General features: G+C 40.3%; 2 protein-coding genes across 4 annotated transcripts in view; one reads left to right on the plus strand and one right to left on the minus strand.

Annotated features, from left to right (window-relative positions):
- The first annotated feature begins 3,714 nt into the window (after positions 1–3,714).
- LOC112252372 (synaptotagmin 1) lies at positions 3,715–8,538 on the plus strand. 2 transcript variants are annotated; one of them, XM_024423524.2, is made up of 7 exons: positions 3,715–3,857; positions 4,420–4,609; positions 4,775–4,854; positions 5,108–5,509; positions 5,581–5,700; positions 7,073–7,184; positions 7,308–8,538. In XM_024423524.2, the coding sequence occupies exons 1-7, from the start codon at positions 3,855–3,857 to the stop codon at positions 7,616–7,618; spliced, it is 1,218 nt and encodes a 405-aa protein (XP_024279292.1). In that variant the 5' UTR covers positions 3,715–3,854; the 3' UTR covers positions 7,619–8,538. The 2 variants fall into 2 exon arrangements, with proteins under 2 accessions (XP_024279292.1, XP_024279293.1); XM_024423525.2 differs by having other exon boundaries at positions 3,722–3,857; positions 4,428–4,609.
- Positions 8,539–16,490: 7,952 nt separating this feature from the next.
- Positions 16,491–20,317, minus strand: part of LOC112252373 (choline kinase alpha-like) — a 33,990-nt gene continuing 30,163 nt past the window's right edge. For both annotated transcript variants that reach the window (XM_024423528.2, XM_024423526.2), the window contains 4 exons: positions 20,206–20,314; positions 19,998–20,104; positions 19,354–19,435; positions 16,491–18,465 (listed from right to left, as the gene is read on the minus strand). In XM_024423528.2, the coding sequence (XP_024279296.1) occupies positions 18,406–18,465; positions 19,354–19,435; positions 19,998–20,104; positions 20,206–20,314 (358 nt within the window). In that variant the 3' untranslated portion in view covers positions 16,491–18,405. The remainder of the gene's footprint in view (positions 18,466–19,353; positions 19,436–19,997; positions 20,105–20,205; positions 20,315–20,317) is intronic.

Genomic DNA, 20,317 nt, shown 5'->3' on the forward strand with positions numbered 1-20,317 from the left:
GACTTGTGGGGCATCTGTTTCTCAAACTAGACACCAATGTACTTGTCCTCTTGCTCAGTTGTGCACCGGGGCCTCCCATTCCTGTTTCTATTCTGGTTAGAGACCGTTGGTGCTGTTAAGTGAAGGGAGTAGTACACAGCGTTTTACGAGATCTTCAGTTTCTTGGCAATTTCTCGCATGGAATAGCCTTCATTTCTCAGAACAAGAATAGACTAGAATAGAATAGTTTCAGAAGAAAGTCTTTGTTTCTGGACATTTTGAGCCTGTAATCAAACCCACAAATGCTGATGCTCCAGATACTCAACTAGTCTAACGAAGACTCATTTTATTGCTTCTTTAATGAGAACAACAGTTTTCAGCTGTGCTAACATAATTGCAAAAGGTTTTTCTAATGATCAATTAGCCTTTTAAAATTATAAACTTGGATTAGCTAACACAACGTGCCATTGGAACACAGGAGTAATGGTTGCTGATAATGGGCCTCTGTACACCTATGTAGATGTTCCATAAAAAATCTGCCGTTTCCAGCTACAAAAGTCATTTACAACATTAACCATGTCTACACTGTATTTCTGATCATTTTGATGTTATTTTAATGGACAAAAAACATGTTATTGAAAGAAAACAGAAGGACATTTCTAAATGAGCCCAAACTTTTGAACGGTAGTGTGTGTAATATATGCTGTATACTGTATGAACTCTTTTGACTCTCAATTTCAGGAGCATGAAAGGTGTTTTGTTGCTTGCACATTGCCGTTTACTCCCATGCCCCCTGATTTTCTTGAACATCATTGAAAGTCAAATGTAATCCTTAAGATGCCCTCTGACTTTCAGTGGTGTACTGTACATCACAGGCTGCTGGTGGCACCTTAATTGGTGAGGACGGGCTCATAGTCATCACTAGAACAGAATAAATTAAATGGTATCGAATGCAGCAAACACATGTTTTCTATGTTTGATACCATTTCATTCACTCCATTCCAGCCATTATTATGAGCCGTCCTCCCCTCAGCAGCCTCCTGTGGTGTATGTTTCTGAGGGGCCATGGAAAGCACAGTTCAGGCGCCCTGTAACACACTTTCCCTCAAAGCCAAGCACTGGTTTTTACTTTGTGTTGTGAAAGAACAAGATTAATGGTGGACTCCACCTTGTACATTATGGAATGCAGGGTCACAAATGTTCTAAAGCATGTCAGTAGAAGCTTTGAATGGGTTTTCAATCACCTGCTCTGAGGTTCCAGGACTCTGACACCATGTGGTCTCAGGAGTTAGAATTATTTTATTTTGCACATTAGGTGGAAGCATCTGTTTCTGTTCCGAATAGACACAGATTTTTAACTACTGTACCCCTGATCTTTTTCTGGCCAACATCACTATCCACATCTGTTTCATAGATTCATTAAACCGAAGTTAATTTGAATGGTACAAATCTGATCATCGTGATTGTGCACTGTAATCTTCTGAGTTTCTCAGATTTCGGTAATGTCAGACCAGTGTAAGTTCTCTGTAAAATAAAAATGGTTGCACAGTTTGTGTAAATGTCAGATTCTTCCTTTTCAGCAATGATTCAAGCACAAAGTGAACTGTATTAGTGAGAAGGTAAACTTGTCTTACCATAGTCGGGTAGGCAAAAGGATAAGGTGCTTTAGGCCTAATACTTTTTTTGAACTAAATGACTACACACATTAGGCTACATTTATTTTCCATGATGTGCTATGTAGGCCTACTGTTGATGTGGTTATTGCGCCCTCTGCCTTTAATTAGGTGACTAGGCTAAACCACTGAAGTAAATCTTTGTGTACTGTAGAGTCAGTAGTCACTACAGTGCATATGAAGAAATAGGCCAAAATATCTAATGGCTTTTCATAATAACCATGAGTTACGCTTAATTTTTGGGGACTAACGTTAAAGGTGACAGGACCCAGGCGAGGACTCGGTCTGCAAATAGTGGAATTCTGGTGATGTGAGCTCTGCTCCGGGTAAGATTATTGCCAGAAACCTAGCACAAAGGCCGGAAGATGGCGAATGCATGCAGCTGATTATACACACTTCTACACTTCCCGTGGACCAGTTCATACATGACACATTCTCCATTCAGGCTGCAAAGGTGTTGATTTCCTCCTTAACTCGATTTAATGGCAAGAAGGTGGAGAAAAAAACAGGAGAAATATGAGGACGACGAGCACGCAGATGTGCTTCCCTGGGGGGGGTGGTTCTGACAGTTTGTGCAGAAATTCTTTGGTTGTGCAAACCCATCAGCTGTCAGGGTGGCTGATCGCAGATGATCCCACAAGTGAAGAAGCCGGATGTGGAGGTCCTGGACTGGCGTGGTTACACATGTTCTACAGTTCTGTGGCTGGTTGAACGTACTGCCAAATTCTCTAAAACAACCTTGGAGGCGGCTTATGGTAGAGAAATCAACATTCAGCTCTGATGGACATTCCTGCAGTCAGCATGCCAATTGCACACTCCCTCAAAACTTGAGACATCTGTGGCATTGTGTTGTGTGACAAAACCGGCACATTTTAGAGTGGCCTTTTATTGTCCCCCGCACAAGGTGCACCTGTGTAATAATCATGCTGTTTAATCAGCTTCTTGATATGCCACTGTCAGGTGGATGGATTATCTTGGCAAAGGAGAAATGCTCACTAACAGGAATGTAGACAAATTTGTGCACGAAATAAGCTTTTTTGCATATGGAACATTTCTGGGATCTTTTATTTCAGCTCATGAAACATGGGACCAACACTTTACATGCTGTGTTTTTGTTCATTATATATGACATAAGCTTAATTAGCTGTAACACTGATACTGTATGCCTAACCTATGTTATTAAAAATAGACAAGTAAATTGTACTGTAGGCCTATGTGCAACAGGTTGAAGTGGCAAGTAATAAAATAGTTGACATTCTGTTTTTCTTTGAGAAAGCTGTTCTTATTTGTATTTGTATTTATTAGGGATCCCTCTTCCTGGGGTCCAGACACATTAAGGCACTTACATTACATATAAAACAAAAGATAAAGCTTTGGATAAGTAACTTCCCATGTGACTTCTTTGTAAACCACAAATTCTAAGAGGATATTCAATTATAATATTTTATTTCTGAGCAGTGAATGATCCAGTTCTTTATGTCATTATATAGAAATATCCCATTGTTATGTCTGAAAGGGTGATGCATTTTATGGCTCTCTTTTCCAATGAAAATCATTTTGGTGTTATTACATAATATAGTAATGGAGAGTATTTATTTGTACTACGTGTCTTTAGAACATTTTGTAAGAATCCTGCAAAATAACATTTATCCCATGTGTTATCCCCTATGATGCATAGTAGGAGTTTTTCTGATGTTAGATCAATCTGAAATACAAGTTGTGCACAAAAGTTTTTAGAAAATGAGGAACAAGGAAGTGGATATGATTAAAAAAACGTTTTCATCCGTATGTTAAGAATGTTTGGTTTGCTCTTTAGTTATCCAAACACTGTAAGGTAAATGCTGAAATAATTTAAGCCCTGTTTTATTTTATTTGCACTATCTTATCATTCTTCTGGCAGCTATTTGGGTACTGCATGTGATAAACCTTATCTAACAGTGGCTTTGCAAATAGTGCTGGTGGAACAATGAGCCAGAGAGTAATGTGAAACCGTCTATCTACAAATGTCAAGGCTGCTTGTGGAGAAAGTACAATAAGACGAGGCAGTCTGGAAACTTCCTTAGAAACTAATCAGACCTGTTAAACCAGGTGGTGGATAGGCAGGTACTGATAGGATCAGTAAGTCATTTTGCCAGAGGATTAATGTATGGTAATGGAAACACAGGTGACAGTAAATGGAGAGGGACAGACGGATGATGTCATATGGTATTAAGTCTTATTTTCTTACTTCACACATATCACATTGTGTTTAGTATTTTGCCATAACTGTAGTTCTATCAGATGATGTTTGCCAGTGTGTCACTGTATATTTGTATCTGCCAATTGTAAATGAATGGACAGAATAGAGTGATTAAGGATATAGGGTGACTTTATTGATATGTACAGTGCTTGTACATTGTGTAATACTGTGACATGTTATTGGGGAGCCAGATGACATGATAGATATCTTTAGTTTACTTATCTGATATAATCTCCTTGTTATGACTGTTATGACAGAGTTGTTATACAGCAACACTAACGAAAAAATGTATCTCTAAAATGTAAATATGCATTAATAATATGAACCTATGATGGGTCGAACATGAAACTGTTCAAGTAACATTCCATAGAGGAGACTGTGGTCTAAAGTTTGTTACTGGATCACATGAATGTTGTTTAACCATTGAGAATTGCACCAATTTTGCATATACTGTAGGACACCAGGGTCAATATATGATTTGAATAGAACATTACAAGTGCTGAAATGATATGGCATCCTGCTCTGCAGGGTTTTAGATGGCAGAGAGACATGCGTGTCCTTCCCACTGTAGACCTGTCTATTGGGGACCTACGCATGCCCTTCAATGAAGAGGTCAAGTACTGTATCCTGGGAATCTCTGTAACCCTCTTCCTGATTGCTATGGGCATTCTGGTGTGGCAGTTATACCGCTACTGCTCACAGGCTCCAAAGGAACCTGGTAAGTTAACTAAATAAGTTATCAGTTGGTTGTTGGTTAAACCATATATGGGTCAAGCACCAACGTACAGTAGAACTGGATGGAATAATAATTAAAGTACTGAACATTCTTTATTGCAAATTCCTATATTTTTTGGATGCTGCTTTAATTCTCTATTCAATGCAGTGGATGACTTACTTTCATCTGATGGCAAGCCAGCAAAGACAGAAGACCTCTACATGGAAACCCAGAGGCCTAATTTTAAGGTTAGAGCACTCTATTACTTGTAACTATTAATTCCTTTGGTTACGCACAAGGAACGCTCTCCCATCTTGTCTTATGTCTACACTGAAATATGGAGCAACAAGCTTCTACTATGATGAATTGCTAACATTGTGTGTGTATCTTTGCAGTCGTGCTGTTCTTGAATGGACGTAAATCAAACAGAGGGCTTATCTCAGTGAGTTGTGGTTTAGAGAACGCACTGAAATAGACAGTATGAACATATCTGTTCCCCAGGTGGAGAAGCTCCATGAAGAGGCACAGAGGTTGAGCCGTTGCCTGTACATGGGCAGCCATGTGGAGCTGCCCGGCCTGGGGAACCAGCTGAAGGGCTCCCTGCGCTTCTCCCTCTACTATGACCAGCTGCAGTCCAGACTGGTGGTCACCGTCCTGGAGGCCCGGGGCCTGCCGGTCAGGGACTTCAGCCGCAGTGTGGACCCCTTTGTGAGGGTTCGGCTGCTATGGGCCAAGCATGATAATGAGGAGGAGAAGGAGGAGCAGTCCTCTCCTTCACTGCAGTGTGTGCTCCATGAGTGGCAGTCCCGTATGGTGAAGGACAGCAGCAGCCCTACGTTTGGGGACCAGTTCTCCTGCTCTATGGAGGAGGAGGATGTCCCTCACACCACCGTCAGGTTTGAGGTACATAACGTAGTGTTACATTGATTAGCTAATTAAATCAGATAACCAAAATATTTTCCTCTTTTCTGCAGGTCAGAGACTTTGATAAGTTCTCCAGGCATGGGTTCTTGGGAGAGGTCAGAGTTTCTCTGTGTGATATGAAAATCTCATACCCTCTTGAAGTACTGGAGGATCTACAGACACCACAAAAGGTGGATGATACACTCTATCTGGACCTACACTCCGCTACGTATTTATTTGGACAGTGAAGCTAAAACATTGATTTTGGCTTTATACTCCAGCATTTTGGATTTGAGATCAAATGTTTATGAGGCGACAGCTCAGAATGTCATCTTCTATTTGAAGGTATTTTCATACATACGTTTTACCGTTTAGAAATGAAAGCACTTTATGTGTCTAGTCCCCCAATTTGAAGTATTTGGAATTCACTTATAGTGTGTTATATATATTTGTTATTTTTTGAACCCATCCACTCTTTGGAGGACACATCTTGTTTGTTTGTTTTTTTACAGCTTTTCTGCTACATACACAGTACCAGTCAAAGGTTTGGATCCACATACTCATTCAAGGGTTTTTCTTTATTTTTTAACTATTTTCTACATTGTAGAATAATAGTGAAGACATCAAAACTATGAAATAACACATATGGAATCATGGAGTAACTAGAGAAGTGTTAAACAAATCAAAATGTATTACTACATGATTCCATGTGTTATTTCATAGTTTTGATGTCTTCACTATTATTCTATAATGTAGAAAATAGTAAAAATAAAGAAAAACCCTTGAATTTGTAGGTGTGTCCAAACTTTTGACTGGTAAGAGTGTGCAAGCTGTCATCAAGGCAATGGGTGGCTACTTTGAAGAATCTATTTGTTTAACTCTTTTTTGGTTACCACATGATTCCATATGTGTTATTTCATAGTTATTCTACAATGTAGAAAATAGTCAAAATAAAGAAAAACCCTTGAATGAGTAGGTGTTCTAAAACTTTTGACCGGTAGTGTATTATATTCTTATTTACAATAAAAGTGACTCCAACTTGATGCAATAAATTATTTAGCATTCATTTATATTGGGCAAAACATAATCCGAAACACAAACAACAACAAAAACTGCAAATGCATCTAACAAGTTTGTAGAGTCACACGTGTGATGTAGTCAGTGTGTGCTAGGAATTTGGGATCAAATACTAAACTTTGACTAAATTGAATACACTGTAAGTGAATGGTTCAAAATACTTATGACACCTTGAGATGGGGGGACTAGATACATAAAGTGCTTTCACTTCTAAACAGTAAAACTGATACGTATACAGAAACCCTCAAATTAAAGGTGGCATTCTGTACTGTCGCCTCATGACTTGCCTAGTTAAGTTAAATAAAGGTTATTTCAATAAAAAATATAAAACGTTTGATCTCAAATCCAAAATGCTTGAGTATAGAGCCAAATTCTAACTTTTAGCTTCACTGTCCAAATAAATACACAGGGGAGTGAGTGTTCAAATGATATCAAACCTGTCAGTGTACTGACATGACTTTAGTAATACAGTATTACCATTTCCAGGACATGGTTGGAGAGGTGCTTCTCTCTCTAAAGTACCTCCACACCCTCCAGAGACTGGAGGTGGGTCTGCTGAAGATCAGGGCACTGTCTCAGGAAAGTGAAAAAGACAAAGGTAAATGCCACTTTTTCTTGTGTGATAAACTCATTATTGAGCAGACGTTGCATACTGTTGCGTTGTAGATACAGGTAGGATTGATTGGTGATTGTTTAAAAAAAGTTAGTTTCATTTTTCTAGTTCGGTTGTATGCCAGGATCAGTGTCCTCTGCAACCAGTTCAAGCTGCGGCACCAGAAGTCCACTGCTAAGACCCTGTGTGAAGTGACCGTCTTCAACGAAGTCATGATGTTCACCCTGCCAGACCCACAGATCAGGGCGTGCTGCATTGTGGTCTCTGTGTACGAGATCCATTCAGCCAGGAAGTCATCCAAACGCCTGGTTGGCCAGGTCACCTTTGGAAAGGGAAAGAGGTCAGAGGAGGAACACTGGTGTTTGATGATGCGTTCAATTTGTCAGCCAATAGCAAAGTGGCATCCGTTGTTGATCTGAGGTCAGCCAGGCCCCCTACTTTGACTATGTTCTTGTAATGTACAGATGGTTTTCACAAAATCTATGATGAAACCTCATACTCTTCCATGTATAGTGACTATGCAGGACAAGCAAATAGAAAGTGTCAACTTACAAGAATTTGGTATCTTGATAGATGAGTGTCTCACCTTTAAACCCCAAGTCGAAGGTCTTGTGAAAAAGCTTAGGCTCAAGTTTAGTTTTTATTTTCATAATAAGTCATGTTTTTCTTTTGAAGTGCGAAAGAGGCTTGTTTCCGATACTTTTGTCCCTGTAATTGATTATGGTGATATCTTGTACATGTATGCCCCTGTGGAGTCATTATGTATGCTGGACACTGTGTACAATGGGGCGCTGAGGTTTATTACTGACTCTAAAGCGCTCACACATCACTGTATCCTCTATATGAGAGTGGGCTGGCCTTCATTACCTCTTCGGAGATTACATCATTGGTATTTAGAAGGCCAAATTAAAACAGCTCCCATTTTTGTCCGACAGACAAATGAAAACTATCGCCTGTGCTCACTTGACTGTGTTTTGGTGATTGTGTCTAAGGCCCGTACGGAGAAAGGGAGAAAAAAATTCCAGTTCCAAATTAAAGGAGCTTGTCCCTTTATATTAGTTAAAAGCTAGGTTAACACTATAAAGGGAAATTATGGAAAGTTATGGAAAATGAAGTGGTGGCTGTCAATATTTTGACTCCTAGTTGCACCACACTTTCCCAAATCATCTTGCTGTTAAGTGTGTACATTGGTGTTTTTTAAACTGTAGTTCTTTGTGTTTTACATTGTAAACGTGTCTGCAACTCTGTGTGCTGCTATTTTGGCCATGTCTCTCTTGTAAAAGAGTTTAAATCATCTCAATGACACCGAACTGGTAAAATAAAGGTAAAATAAAAAATGGAAATGTGTGGAGGACCAGGATTACTAACATTTAGTTTTTCAAGCTATTTCTCAAAATTGATATCACCTCTGTGAAATAGACTATGCTTTACTATTATACAATACTGAAATGTGGATAAATTATAAGTTCCAGCTGCTCACCTGATATGAGCAGTGCCTGATCACCTGTGAATATTAAACACTATATGCAGTAGGACACACAAGCTCACAGAACAGGACCACCGAGTGCTGATGCGCTTAGTGAGTAGAAATTGTCTCTCCTCGGTTGCAACACTCACTACCGAGTTCCAAACGGCCTCTGGAAGCAACTTCAGCACAATAACTGTTCGTCGGGAGCTTCATGAAATGGGTTTCCATGCCCGAGCAGCCACTGACAAGCCTAAGATAACCATGTGCTATGCCAAGAGTCGGCTGGAGGGATGTAAAGCTCGTCGCCTTCAGACTCAGGAGAATTCGAACCATGTTCTCGAGTGATTACTCACACTTCACCATCTGGCAGTCCGACGGACGAATTTAGGTTTGGCGGTTGCCAGGAGCATGCTACCTACCCCAATGCATAGTGCCAACTGTAAAGTTTGGTGGAGGAGGAATAATGGTCTGGGGCTGTTTTTCATCGTTTGGGCTAGGCCCCTTAGTTCCATTGAAGGGAAACATTAACACTACAGCATGCAATGACATTCTAGACAATTCTGTCCTTCCAACTTTGTGGCAACAGTTTGGGGAAGGCCCTTTCTTGTTTCAGCATGACAATGCCCCCGTGCACAAAGCGAGGTCCATACAGAACTTGTTTGTAGAGATCGGTGTGGAAGAACTTGACTGGCCTGCACAGATCCCTGACCTCAACCCCATCAAACACCTTTGGGATGAATTGGAACGCTGACTGCAATCCAGTCCTAATCGCCCAACATCAATGCCCGACCTCAATGCCCGACCTCACTAATGCTCGTGGCTGAATAGAAGTAAGTCCCTGCAGCAATGTTCCAGCATCTGGTGGAAAGCCTTCCCAGAAGAGTGGAGGCTGTTATAGCAGCAAAGGTTGGACCAACTCCATTTTAATGAAGTGCACAAATATTCTTAATTTATGGTAATTGTTGCATGTCAGCATCACTAGAACCTTGAAGAAATCCATGTTTAGTAAAAACATTCACATATTTATACAGTCTCAGCTCTGAAGTTGGACTCCCACAAGCAGTTCATCCTGGTCTAGCGTGTACCTTTGTTGACCACATGAGGGTGCTCTGCTGTAACTTATTAGTAGTGATGAGCTTCGGCTATTTTCGGGATGCCAAAAAGTATCGGAATGCCCGTCGACCAGATTGACGCGCTGTCCCCACTATTTAATCATTTTGTAATTTATCTGCAGAAAAACGTTGTTTTAAGCTCTGCATGCAGGGGTAGCAGTATGCCATTTAGGGAGCCAAATGAACAGCTCTTTCACCATTCAAAGAGCCATTTGTTCGACCCATCACTACTTATTGGTAATGCTGCTTTCAAGACAACTTGGAACTCGGAAAAAAACGAAGTCAAATTTTGACATCAGTGATTTTCAGATCAGCAAGTCGGAGCTCTAGAATTTAAAAAAAAAAATGTATTTATTTTTATTTAACTAGGCAAGTCAGTTAAGAACAAATTCTTATTTACAATGACGGCCTACCGAAAGGCAAAAGGCCTCCTACGGGGATTAAAAAATAAAATATAGGACAAAACACACATCATGACAAGAGAGACAACACTACATAAAGAGACAGAAGACAACATAGCAAGGCAGCAACACATGATAGCAGCACAAAACATGGTAAAAACATTGGGCACAGACAACAGCACAAAGGGCAAGAAGGTAGAGAATGCATCACGACTTGGAATTCCGAATTGAGTGATTTCTGAGTTCCCAGTTGTTTTGGATGCGGCATAAAGGCCACATATGCGTCATGTGTCACACGACTAAGGGGTTGTTCTTTGCACGACGCAACGCAGAGTGCCTGGATATAGTCATTAGCCGTAGAATATTGGCCATATACCACATACTCCAGAGGTGCCTTATTGCTATTATGAACTGGATAGCAACGTAATTAAAGCAGTAAAGAGAATGTTTGTCATATATGTAGTATACGGTCTGATATACCACAGCTTTCAGCCAATCAGCATTCAAACCACCCAGTTTATAATCATTCATATATATATACACACTGTAGCTCAGTGGTTCTATTACTGTACTTTCCCCAGTTTACCAGCTACTGTATGTAGCTGGTAAATAAAGTTGAAATAAATTATACATGATTTATTATCTAGTCAGTTCTGTCCACACATGTGTCTATAATGCTAAGACATAACTGTCAACAAGACTCCCATGCCAGACTATACAGCTATGACGGTAGTCTGAGGATATGCAATATTCATAGACATGTCTGGCTTTGCGAGATCAGTCATCACATATTCTATCATGCAGTGTTTGTCCTTGATGTGGCTGTGCTGCAACAATCATGAGGAAAAACTGAAATGTGGCAGCTGAGTCAAACCCCAACCTTACTCAAGACTAGAGAATGAAGAGAAAAGAACAATCAGAACAGAAGAGAGTTCTTTGAGTTCAGACTGCAACCCCAATACATGTGCATCCCCAATCACAAAATGAAACACCACAAAACATCTCTCAACACTGTGAGCTGCTGATGTGAGATTAGTAGCCAGCTTGCATCTCACCCTTTCAAGGCCATTCCCAGGCAGTGCCCACCCCTTCTCCAGGGCAATGTGCTGTTAGCTGGCTGATACCCCCCTGCCCACTATCTCCTAATTTGTCTGTCCATGAACAGAGGCATGAGAAAATAAACCCAGAGACCTTGCAATGGAAGGGGCTTACTGCCATGCCTTTAGAGGGGCGGCAGTCTGCCTGCAATTACTGTCCACACTCTTCATGTTGTACAGCTGTTAGAGAGGGGAGATTCTGTCCAGTCTACTGAGGGGTTTACACAGTGGAATGCACAGTATGAACAGACATAATGCTCTTTAAGTGGTCATGCAGCTTTCAATCTCATAGTTCCCTGCTGTTTGAACAATGAAAAGTTGCTCTCGTCACATTTGATTCAGACTGTAGTAAGGTGCAGTTAGAAAAAGTGCAGTTACGTCAGTCATTAGCTGCCCTGCCATTTTGTTTATTGCTCAGTGTGAAATTAGACGTAAACATTTAGCCACTGTTGTTTACCGCTCTACTAAACTTCCTGGGATCTCCCACAGTGAATACAGCTGAGAACTTCTCTTCACCTGTGGCGTTCTCTCATTTATAGAAACGTAAATTGTGTGTAGAAAAACAAAAACGAGGTGTATTTTACAGCTTGGCTTTGAAAAGCAAGTATGGGATGTCCTGGTTATAAACAGAACAGTTATTTGCTGCAAGCCACAGCAGAACTTGATACTGTATACAGGACTTTCAGGATATACTGTAGGTCAGGTATCACTAATGGGTGAGCAGTCAGCACACTTTACGCTAGACCATTACGTAAGTGACATGCAGCCAATCATCTGCCTAAGAGAAAAATGTCAATTCCATGTGGTGTACGCTTGCTATACATATTCCAAGGTGTATCACATCCGGTCGCGATTCGGAGTCCCATAGGGTGGCGCACAACTGGCCGTCATTATAAATAAGATTTTTTGTTAACTGACTTGCCTAGTTAAATAGAAAGATATATTCCCACTGTCAAATGGCTCTGATGAAGTCAATAGAGTGGAATGTTGGGTTACATAGGAAAAGGTTGTGTGTAAGTTTATTTTCCTGAGTTTCAGAGCTAAGCTGTTTGAATTTACCATGTAGGATCATCCATTCTTAGTTTTTATTTAATTTCTGAAAACGAACAAACATGACCACCCAGCAGGTGGGATATGAGTATTTCTTCTTTGTCAGAAGAAAAGACAATTACTCAAATAGTGACATCGAGTGTGGCACCATCGAAGTTGTGTGAAGTTCGTGTTGCAGCCATCTGACCTCAGCACAGGAAATCCTAACAAAGCAGAGAGGTCTCTTACCCGTCAGCCCCTCCCCCTGACAAATTCCACATTCCATGCACCATCTCCAGACTTCTAAATCCTAGAAGTTTCCAAGCCCCTGACAGACCTCAAGTTCCTGTGAGGACTACACATCAGTTCTCATTCTCACTGTTGTCCTGTCTGCTCTTATTTTTCCTCCCAGTTGAAATACAATTTACACACATTTGCATCTTTGAGTCAGCATTAGAGACAAGCCAAAGACCCACCTCCCCCACAATAAAAGCTGTCTTTGGCTCACTACCATGTCTCCCACTCCACCTGCAGTTGACACAACCTAGCTCTTAGATGGTGACAAGTGAGGGAGTCCACGTGGGCAGTTAGGAGTAACAAAAATTAAGTAACTAAAGTATAAAACTACAAAGGAAAAATAACCTGTGAAGTGTGAAAGTAGGCATGTGAGGGGTGTGATGGAGATGCATGGATGAAGGTAAAATGTGTGTCAGTGTTAAAGGGTGCATCTAATCAAAAACATACTCAACCAGATCACAAGAAAAGTGCTTGTGGAGAGAGCCAGGACTGGGCACCAGGAACTTGTCTCCTAGTTGATCCCAAACCCAGGTGCAACTTGTCACCCCAACAGCTTCACCTGTCCCCAATCTGCAAATGAAAGCACAAACAGAAGAGGCAGGGAGAGTGAGTGGGCATAATATCCCCCTCCAATAAAAATCAGGGACTAAGGACTAGATAACAAAACTCACACAAATACAACTGATCAATAACCATAACTAATAAAGGTTCAGACAAAATTCTATACAAACCATAAAAGGTAAGAGGCCCACCGGATGCCCATGACACCAACCCAACCAAATCGACTGACCCCATCCAACCACGGTACCTGGAAGCAACAATTTAAGAGAAAGAAATGGAGAACGAGAGACAGGAGAGCAGAAGCCAGAGCAACAGGAAGGACAAGATAAAAACCTGTACAGACCACCAACCGAAAACCACACGCACAACAAAGGCATCCGAAGATCTATTCAATCGGTGCATGGGAAAGCACATCCACAACTTTCACACGTCGTCGTACATCCAAATGGAACGCCTGCAGGAACAAACCAGCGCATAATCCTGCGATTTGGGGAAAGCATGGTGTGCAGGAAAAATGTTGTGGTCAGTGTAAACCACAATAGGGACCACACCTGACCCCACGTCGCTCCCAAATGTCACTATAAACAACCACATCTAAACAGCACAGCCTTCAAGGCCAGCGATTACCCTATTCATAAGACGCTGAAACATAGCAGGAGCGTTGTGTAGGCCAAAACTCATGACAGTATAGGAGAAAAGACATGGAGAAATAAAAGCAAATATTTCACAAGCTCTTGATGACAAAGGCACCTGCCAGTAACCATTCAGTAAATCAAACTTGGGCAGCACCAACCTGATCAACACAATCTTCCAGCCATGGGACTGAGTAACAGTCAGGTTGTCACACTATTAACCTTCCGGTAGTCAGTGCAAAATCAAAGAGAACCATCTGGCTTGTTCACCAAGAAACACAGGGAGGCCCACCTGGAGAATGGTACAGCGATTTCATTAACAGGCATGTACTTCATCTGAGTCCAGGTGACATAGGGTCTCCAATGACGCACGATAAAAACGTTTAATGGGAAAGCATCCCCAAAATCAATATCATGCACTGCCAAACGTATATGAGAAGGTGTCAGCAAACAGACTGAAAATCAGTTAACTCTGCTTGTAAATTAGACAGGTGACCCATCAACTTACAACGCAAAATACCATCAGGGCCTGGTACCCCCTCTTCACACAGCCACTGTATGTGAAGGTGGAGTGGCTGACCTCAGATCAGATTCCACCAAAAGAACAGGACTAACCACATCAGTTTTAGCACAGTTCTGATTTAGCCAATTCAGAAGACAAACAAGCATAATAGGGCTTCAACAAATTGACATGGAAGAGCTGATTCACCTTTCTGCGTTCAGGGGTAGCAATCAGAGTTAGATCGGACAATTGGCAAACCACAGTGTATGGGCTGCTGAATTTGGCCTGAAAAGGAGAAGTGAAAATGGGCAGCAGGGCCAGAACCTGGTCCCCTGGACCAAATTGTCACGGCTCAGGTACTACACTTTCAATTAAGATTTTTTTTTATCCTGATTTTTTTCAGTAAATTTAGGAAACAACCAGAGAATACCAGCAATATCAAAAGGTGGACATGACCTAAGGAAGAACTTCCCATTGGGGAGCTTGAATAGTCATACTCAAAATAATATTCACCTGAAAGCTTGCCTTCTGACAAGTTCTAACTGCTGATGTTGCTACAGTTTAGCTTGTTCCAATCCCGCTACAACCTTCCCAAATCAAGTTATTTTTGCTTTATCAACCTTTCCAGATCTTTGTCATGATTTAGCTGCAATAAAAGTAACTCCTTTTTCTGCTCAAACCAGTACTAGACACAATTGGTACATCCAATATAGCTGGACTAGGTTAACTCAATTCTGCCTTCAAAATACCAGCGGAAAGCAAATTAGCTGGCAGAATTGACTTCACTGTATTGGCAGGTTGGCAGGGTAGCCTAGTGGTTAGAGTGTTGGACTAGTAACCGGAAGGTTGCAAGTTCAAATCCCCCCTTACGCATTATGTAAGTTCCCCCAAATCCTATAGCTAAACCTAGTTGTCGGTGGCATTGCTGCGGGTATTGTTGCACTAGCGGGCACAAAGGAGGAACCAGCTCGCTGGTAACCCCAAACCACAGATCTGCTCCCGAGACAACTGCTCTGGCCACGATCACCACACAAAAACAACAAATGACGCCCAACGTTCTCCCAGTGGGGAAACACCACTATACCTAACCGGGGGAAAGACCATAGCTCTGATTAGTTGGCCATGATGGAATGAGGGACAGATTGGGAATTTAGCCAGGACACCAGGGTTAACACCCCTACTTTTATGATAAGTTCCATGGGAAAAGTGCCATAAGTGCCATCGGTAAACCCTAGACACTGTTGTGCATGAAAAGCCCAGGAGGACGACCATTTCTGAGATACTGGAACCGGCACCCCTGGCACCAATGATCATAGTCGCTTAGGACACTCGTTTGCCCATTCTAACGTTCAATCGAACAGTAACTGAATGCCTCGATGCCTGTCTGCCTGCTTTATATAGCAAGCCACGCCCTTGTGACTCACTAACTGTAGGATCTAATGATTTTTGGGAACAGGGTGGTGTACCTAATAAACTGGCCACTGAGTGCATGTCACCATTTGAACGTGATCCATTAACCTGCCCCCAGAAAGTGTATGGTAACACTTTATTCTGTCCACTGTTCTGTAAATGTCCCGCAAAATCGTTCCCTTGTCACGCATTTGGGCTTTTTAGATGTGGTCACCCTGGTGGAATTTCACCGGTGGAAACATTGCTACTGCGACATGTTAACACCATCTTTTCACATGTGAGGAGAAAAACATATTTTAACCCCAAATGTGAATCTGCAATTTCACATATGAAAGTGAGATTTTCACATATGGCATTTTCTTCTATGTGAATCTGCAAATTTGATTTTCACATGATTGATTTTCATGTGAACTTATAATTCCACATGTACAACATTTGATTTTCACGTGAAACTGCAATTTACATGTTAGGTGAAAACATGTTTTTATCCTCACATGTGAATAGTTGGTGTTAACATGTGAACTCAAAGTAATACATGTGAAAATATAGTTTCAAATGTGAAATTTCACACATCAACATGTGAAAACTGCTTGGAAATGTGATTTTCATATATGAAACTGCAAATGTGACATGTCTTTTTGTAAGAGCAGTCACACAGACTAATATTATTTCTCGAATCAGGTGTGTGCACTGAAATAATTTACTGCTTCATGTTTTCAATAATATGTTGTAAAATATTTTCATTGAATCCAGTGAGACACTCACAAATGCAAGAATACACATTTTCTCTTTGCTGTAGTATTTATACAATGCAGTAGAAGGTACAGTAAATGTATGCACTTGCAATAGTGGTACATTTACAAAGCACTTAACCCGTACTATTTTATACAGTACATCGTTTCTTCTTTTATAGTATTTGAATACCTGTATAGCTAAGCAAGGCTAAATGTTTGCACAAAATAGAGTAGTTGGGTTCCTTTCACAGCATAAACAAATTTGGACACTCAATTCAACTATCCATAAGTATACAATATACATTATCAACAATATTCAGTGTAATGTAGAGGAGCTCCTTCTTACCATGTTTGATAATCAATTACATGTACATTTGATTTGATCACTGTATTGGATGGCAAGACATGAAATACACCAAGGATGTACTCAGAAATTTGAATGTGACACTGTCAATTACATTTGAAAACAGTTGGGTCAATTCTTATTTTGTCTCAAACTAATAATATAGCATGAAAGAGAGGTGTAAGGTATATACAAATATATACGTATACATGAGAATGGAATGTAGTTGATCACACAATTCTGTAAGAGGTGTGGAGAAAACAGGAGTGAGACATATTTCACAGGAAAGAGACAACTTTCTTAATTATGAAAAATACTTATTTCATTTGAGGAAAAAATAGAAAAAGTTTATCTTAAAAAATAAACTGGGTCAGGAAAGTGCCACTATCCTCGTCCCTAGGCTAATTGCATCCAAGCATTGGGAAGAAGTGACGAAAAAAAGTGACACTGACATTATACATAACGATGACATTTCAAAGGCTCATAACGGTCTCAATAACATTGTAACAAGATGAAATAAACATTTTTACATAAAACAAATATGATGAAATACAGAATACAAATTCATATATAAAACATCAATAATTCTCACAGTTCGGTTATGAATTGGAAAAAAAGTCAAGTAAATATTTCCAGTTCCGAAACATATTCTAAAGATATCATTATAAACATTCAAAACCTCTACATGAGGATTTTTGTAAAACCTTGCTAAGAGTTCTTCTCACAACTTCATCTACAACTGCTTAACCCAGCTGAATAGCAAGCTTTGCTGCTTGCCATTTCCTTACCAATGTATTATCCAATGTGTTCTTGATGAATATATCTGTTTAAATATCATTACTGGTTCAATGACATATTCAGAGCTGAAACCATTTCTGGGGACTGTGTAAAGTAAGAGTAAGTACAGAGTAGTTGTGAGGTTACCTTCACTAGTGTATTTCAGATCACATTTTGCACATTATATTCACAGTACTGCAGGTGGAAAAAAATGCTGTTGGCCAGAGATGCTCCCATCTCATTGGCGGTTCTAGATATTTCCATATACAAGTCATTTTAGAGGAATATCAGTTGATAAAGAATGGAGGAAAACTGAGCATGGATGCAAAGAACCAAACATAATCAATTGAAGTTGAGACACTGAGTCAACATGGCCATTTGGCTTATCACAGTTAGGTCACAGATTACTGGCTTTTCAATTAGCAAGGGTCATTGAGACTTCCTTTCTTTTCCACTATCCCAGTACATTTCCAAACAGTAATAGACTTCCCAGAGATGTAACTCAGACCTTTCAGAATGAAGATTTTTATCCCGTCTTAATCTTTCTGATATTTTGTTGAAAAGACAAGCCAAGAACCAACTGTGCCCTGTGAGTATGTGTAATATTAGGAGCTTAATATTGTGTAAATACTAAGCAGCAATGCATGGGGCATAATTTAACACCAAACCAGATATTCCTGGTTTCACTTTGGTCCATGCAATAACAACTGTGGTGAGCATTTCATTCCCAAAGTAGGGGGTCACCATTAAGCATGGTCCTACACCCTGTCTGCATTCATTTCAGGTAAAGCGCTATTAATCCATTTATCTTCCACCTCCTTGTTACTATATGTGGTCCCTCACTTAGACACCCAGGCTCCGCTTCTGCTCAAAGTATGCATCAAACCTGGCCATGGCATACTCCTGTGGACAGACAGAGGAAAGAAAAATATTGGAACATTTGCACAGAATGGATTTCAGACAATAGATAAAGAGAAAGAAAAGGTATGTATACTGTATATAGTTCAGCATAGAAAGGAACTATTACAGAAATAATCATTCTCAGACACATTCCCAGTGGTTATCAGGTTGCCCTGACCATGGAAAATACTTGTGTATAGTTTCAGAGTAATCTGTGAGACAAAACATGGCAAGGAACACACTGGTCTTAGAATCTTAATTTGACCAGTATTGTCATAGCAAAATAAGCCTGCAGCAACAGGATACGAAGGTTTAGTCCATAATGTGGCATGATTGGTGGTTAGGCTTTTAGCTGGACAATAGTAGGATATATGACAAGTCAATACTGTTAATATAACCGTATATAAAGCTCATCTAAATATCCTGTCTTAAAGATGTAGGATCTTAATTTGAAACAGTTTGCTACAGCAGGAAAATAATTCTGGAGCAACAGGAAATTATTATGTGGCTTCTAATTATTGGACATTTTTTGTAGGGGTTGATACATTTATTATTAGGACAAATCAAGTCAGACATTCCTTTTAAACCTCAAATACACAACACATTTGCATTTCCTGCTGTGCTGGGAAATTGTCAGCAACAAAAGAGTGGTCAAATTAAGATTCTACATCTGTATATAACATACACCACTGGGAAAAACTGGTTGAATCGATGTTGTTTCCATGTCAACAAAAAAATTCAATGTGATAATGTTGAATCACCGTGGAAAACTGATTGGGTTTGAAAAAAAGTAATCAACGTAAGGGAACTTAGGGAGAATGGCTGTTTTGTTTATATCACAAATACAAATGCTTAAAACAAAAGCATGACAACCAGATAATGGACACCTACCATGTACCCAAACTCAATGGTGGAGATTCTCGCCTGAATCATCGACCACAGACCCCAGAAGAAGTGCGAAGCCAGAGCAAACCTGTGTAATTACCAACAGGCAAATGTTTCAATAAAACCGTGGACAAGCACATTGACAGTATGGTCCATTAAACATACTGCTGGGTGAACTGAGCAAACCTTTGGTCCACAGCAACGGCCACATAGAAATATGCTATTTCATCACTACTGGACTGATTCCAGGGTTTTATTTCCCAGGGAGCATTTTATAGTAACCAAGAGGCCCAGTCTTAAGGGTTCATTATTGTTATGATTTACTGCTGCTCTCTCAACAGGAGGCCATTATAAGTACTAAACCACAAGTATCCTCAGATTTGAAAAAAACAACAACAAAAAAACAGTAAGTCAACTTGTCCTCATATGTCCTGTGTGGTTCAGTTGGTAGAGCACAGTGCTTGTAATGCTTGGGTTGTGGGTTTGATTCCCATGTGAGACCAGTACAAAAAAAATTATGCACTCATAAGACACCCTGGATAAGAGCATCCGCTAAAATAAAAAATTAAAATAATGACTCATGAGGTGTAAATACTGTGTGTCTGAGACACAGTGCCCCACATTCAAGAGGAATGCCTTGGGGCCCTTACCTGTTGACTTCCACAAACAGCTCCTCTTTGAGTTTAATCTGATCTTCAGTGCTCAGATTCTGAAATCCCTGGTCAGTCTCTGACAGGTAGCTTCCAATGAAATGCAGCTGCAAAGAGAAACATCAAGGTTATTAGATGGCTTTTGCCTAAAAAGCCACTCATTCAGATTCAGAGGACAAAAAGCCTTCATTTTGTCATCCTTACTCACCTGTTGGGCTTTAGTGGGATAATTCTTTGAGTTGACATGGAAAAATGGGAACTTGTCATTCGTGTAGTCATACATCCATTCACAGAAGTGGTTTCCTATGTCGAATCCCCTG

The sequence above is a fragment of the Oncorhynchus tshawytscha genome, linkage group LG06 (genome assembly GCF_018296145.1).
Source record: "Oncorhynchus tshawytscha isolate Ot180627B linkage group LG06, Otsh_v2.0, whole genome shotgun sequence".
NCBI lineage: Eukaryota > Metazoa > Chordata > Actinopteri > Salmoniformes > Salmonidae > Oncorhynchus > Oncorhynchus tshawytscha.

Coding starts and splice junctions, on each gene's coding strand:
- LOC112252372 (XM_024423524.2), top strand. Junction 4,610..4,774: donor ACAGGCTCCAAAGGAACCTG/GTAAGTTAACTA, acceptor TATTCAATGCAG/TGGATGACTTACTTTCATCT. Junction 7,185..7,307: donor GGAAAGTGAAAAAGACAAAG/GTAAATGCCACT, acceptor TCATTTTTCTAG/TTCGGTTGTATGCCAGGATC.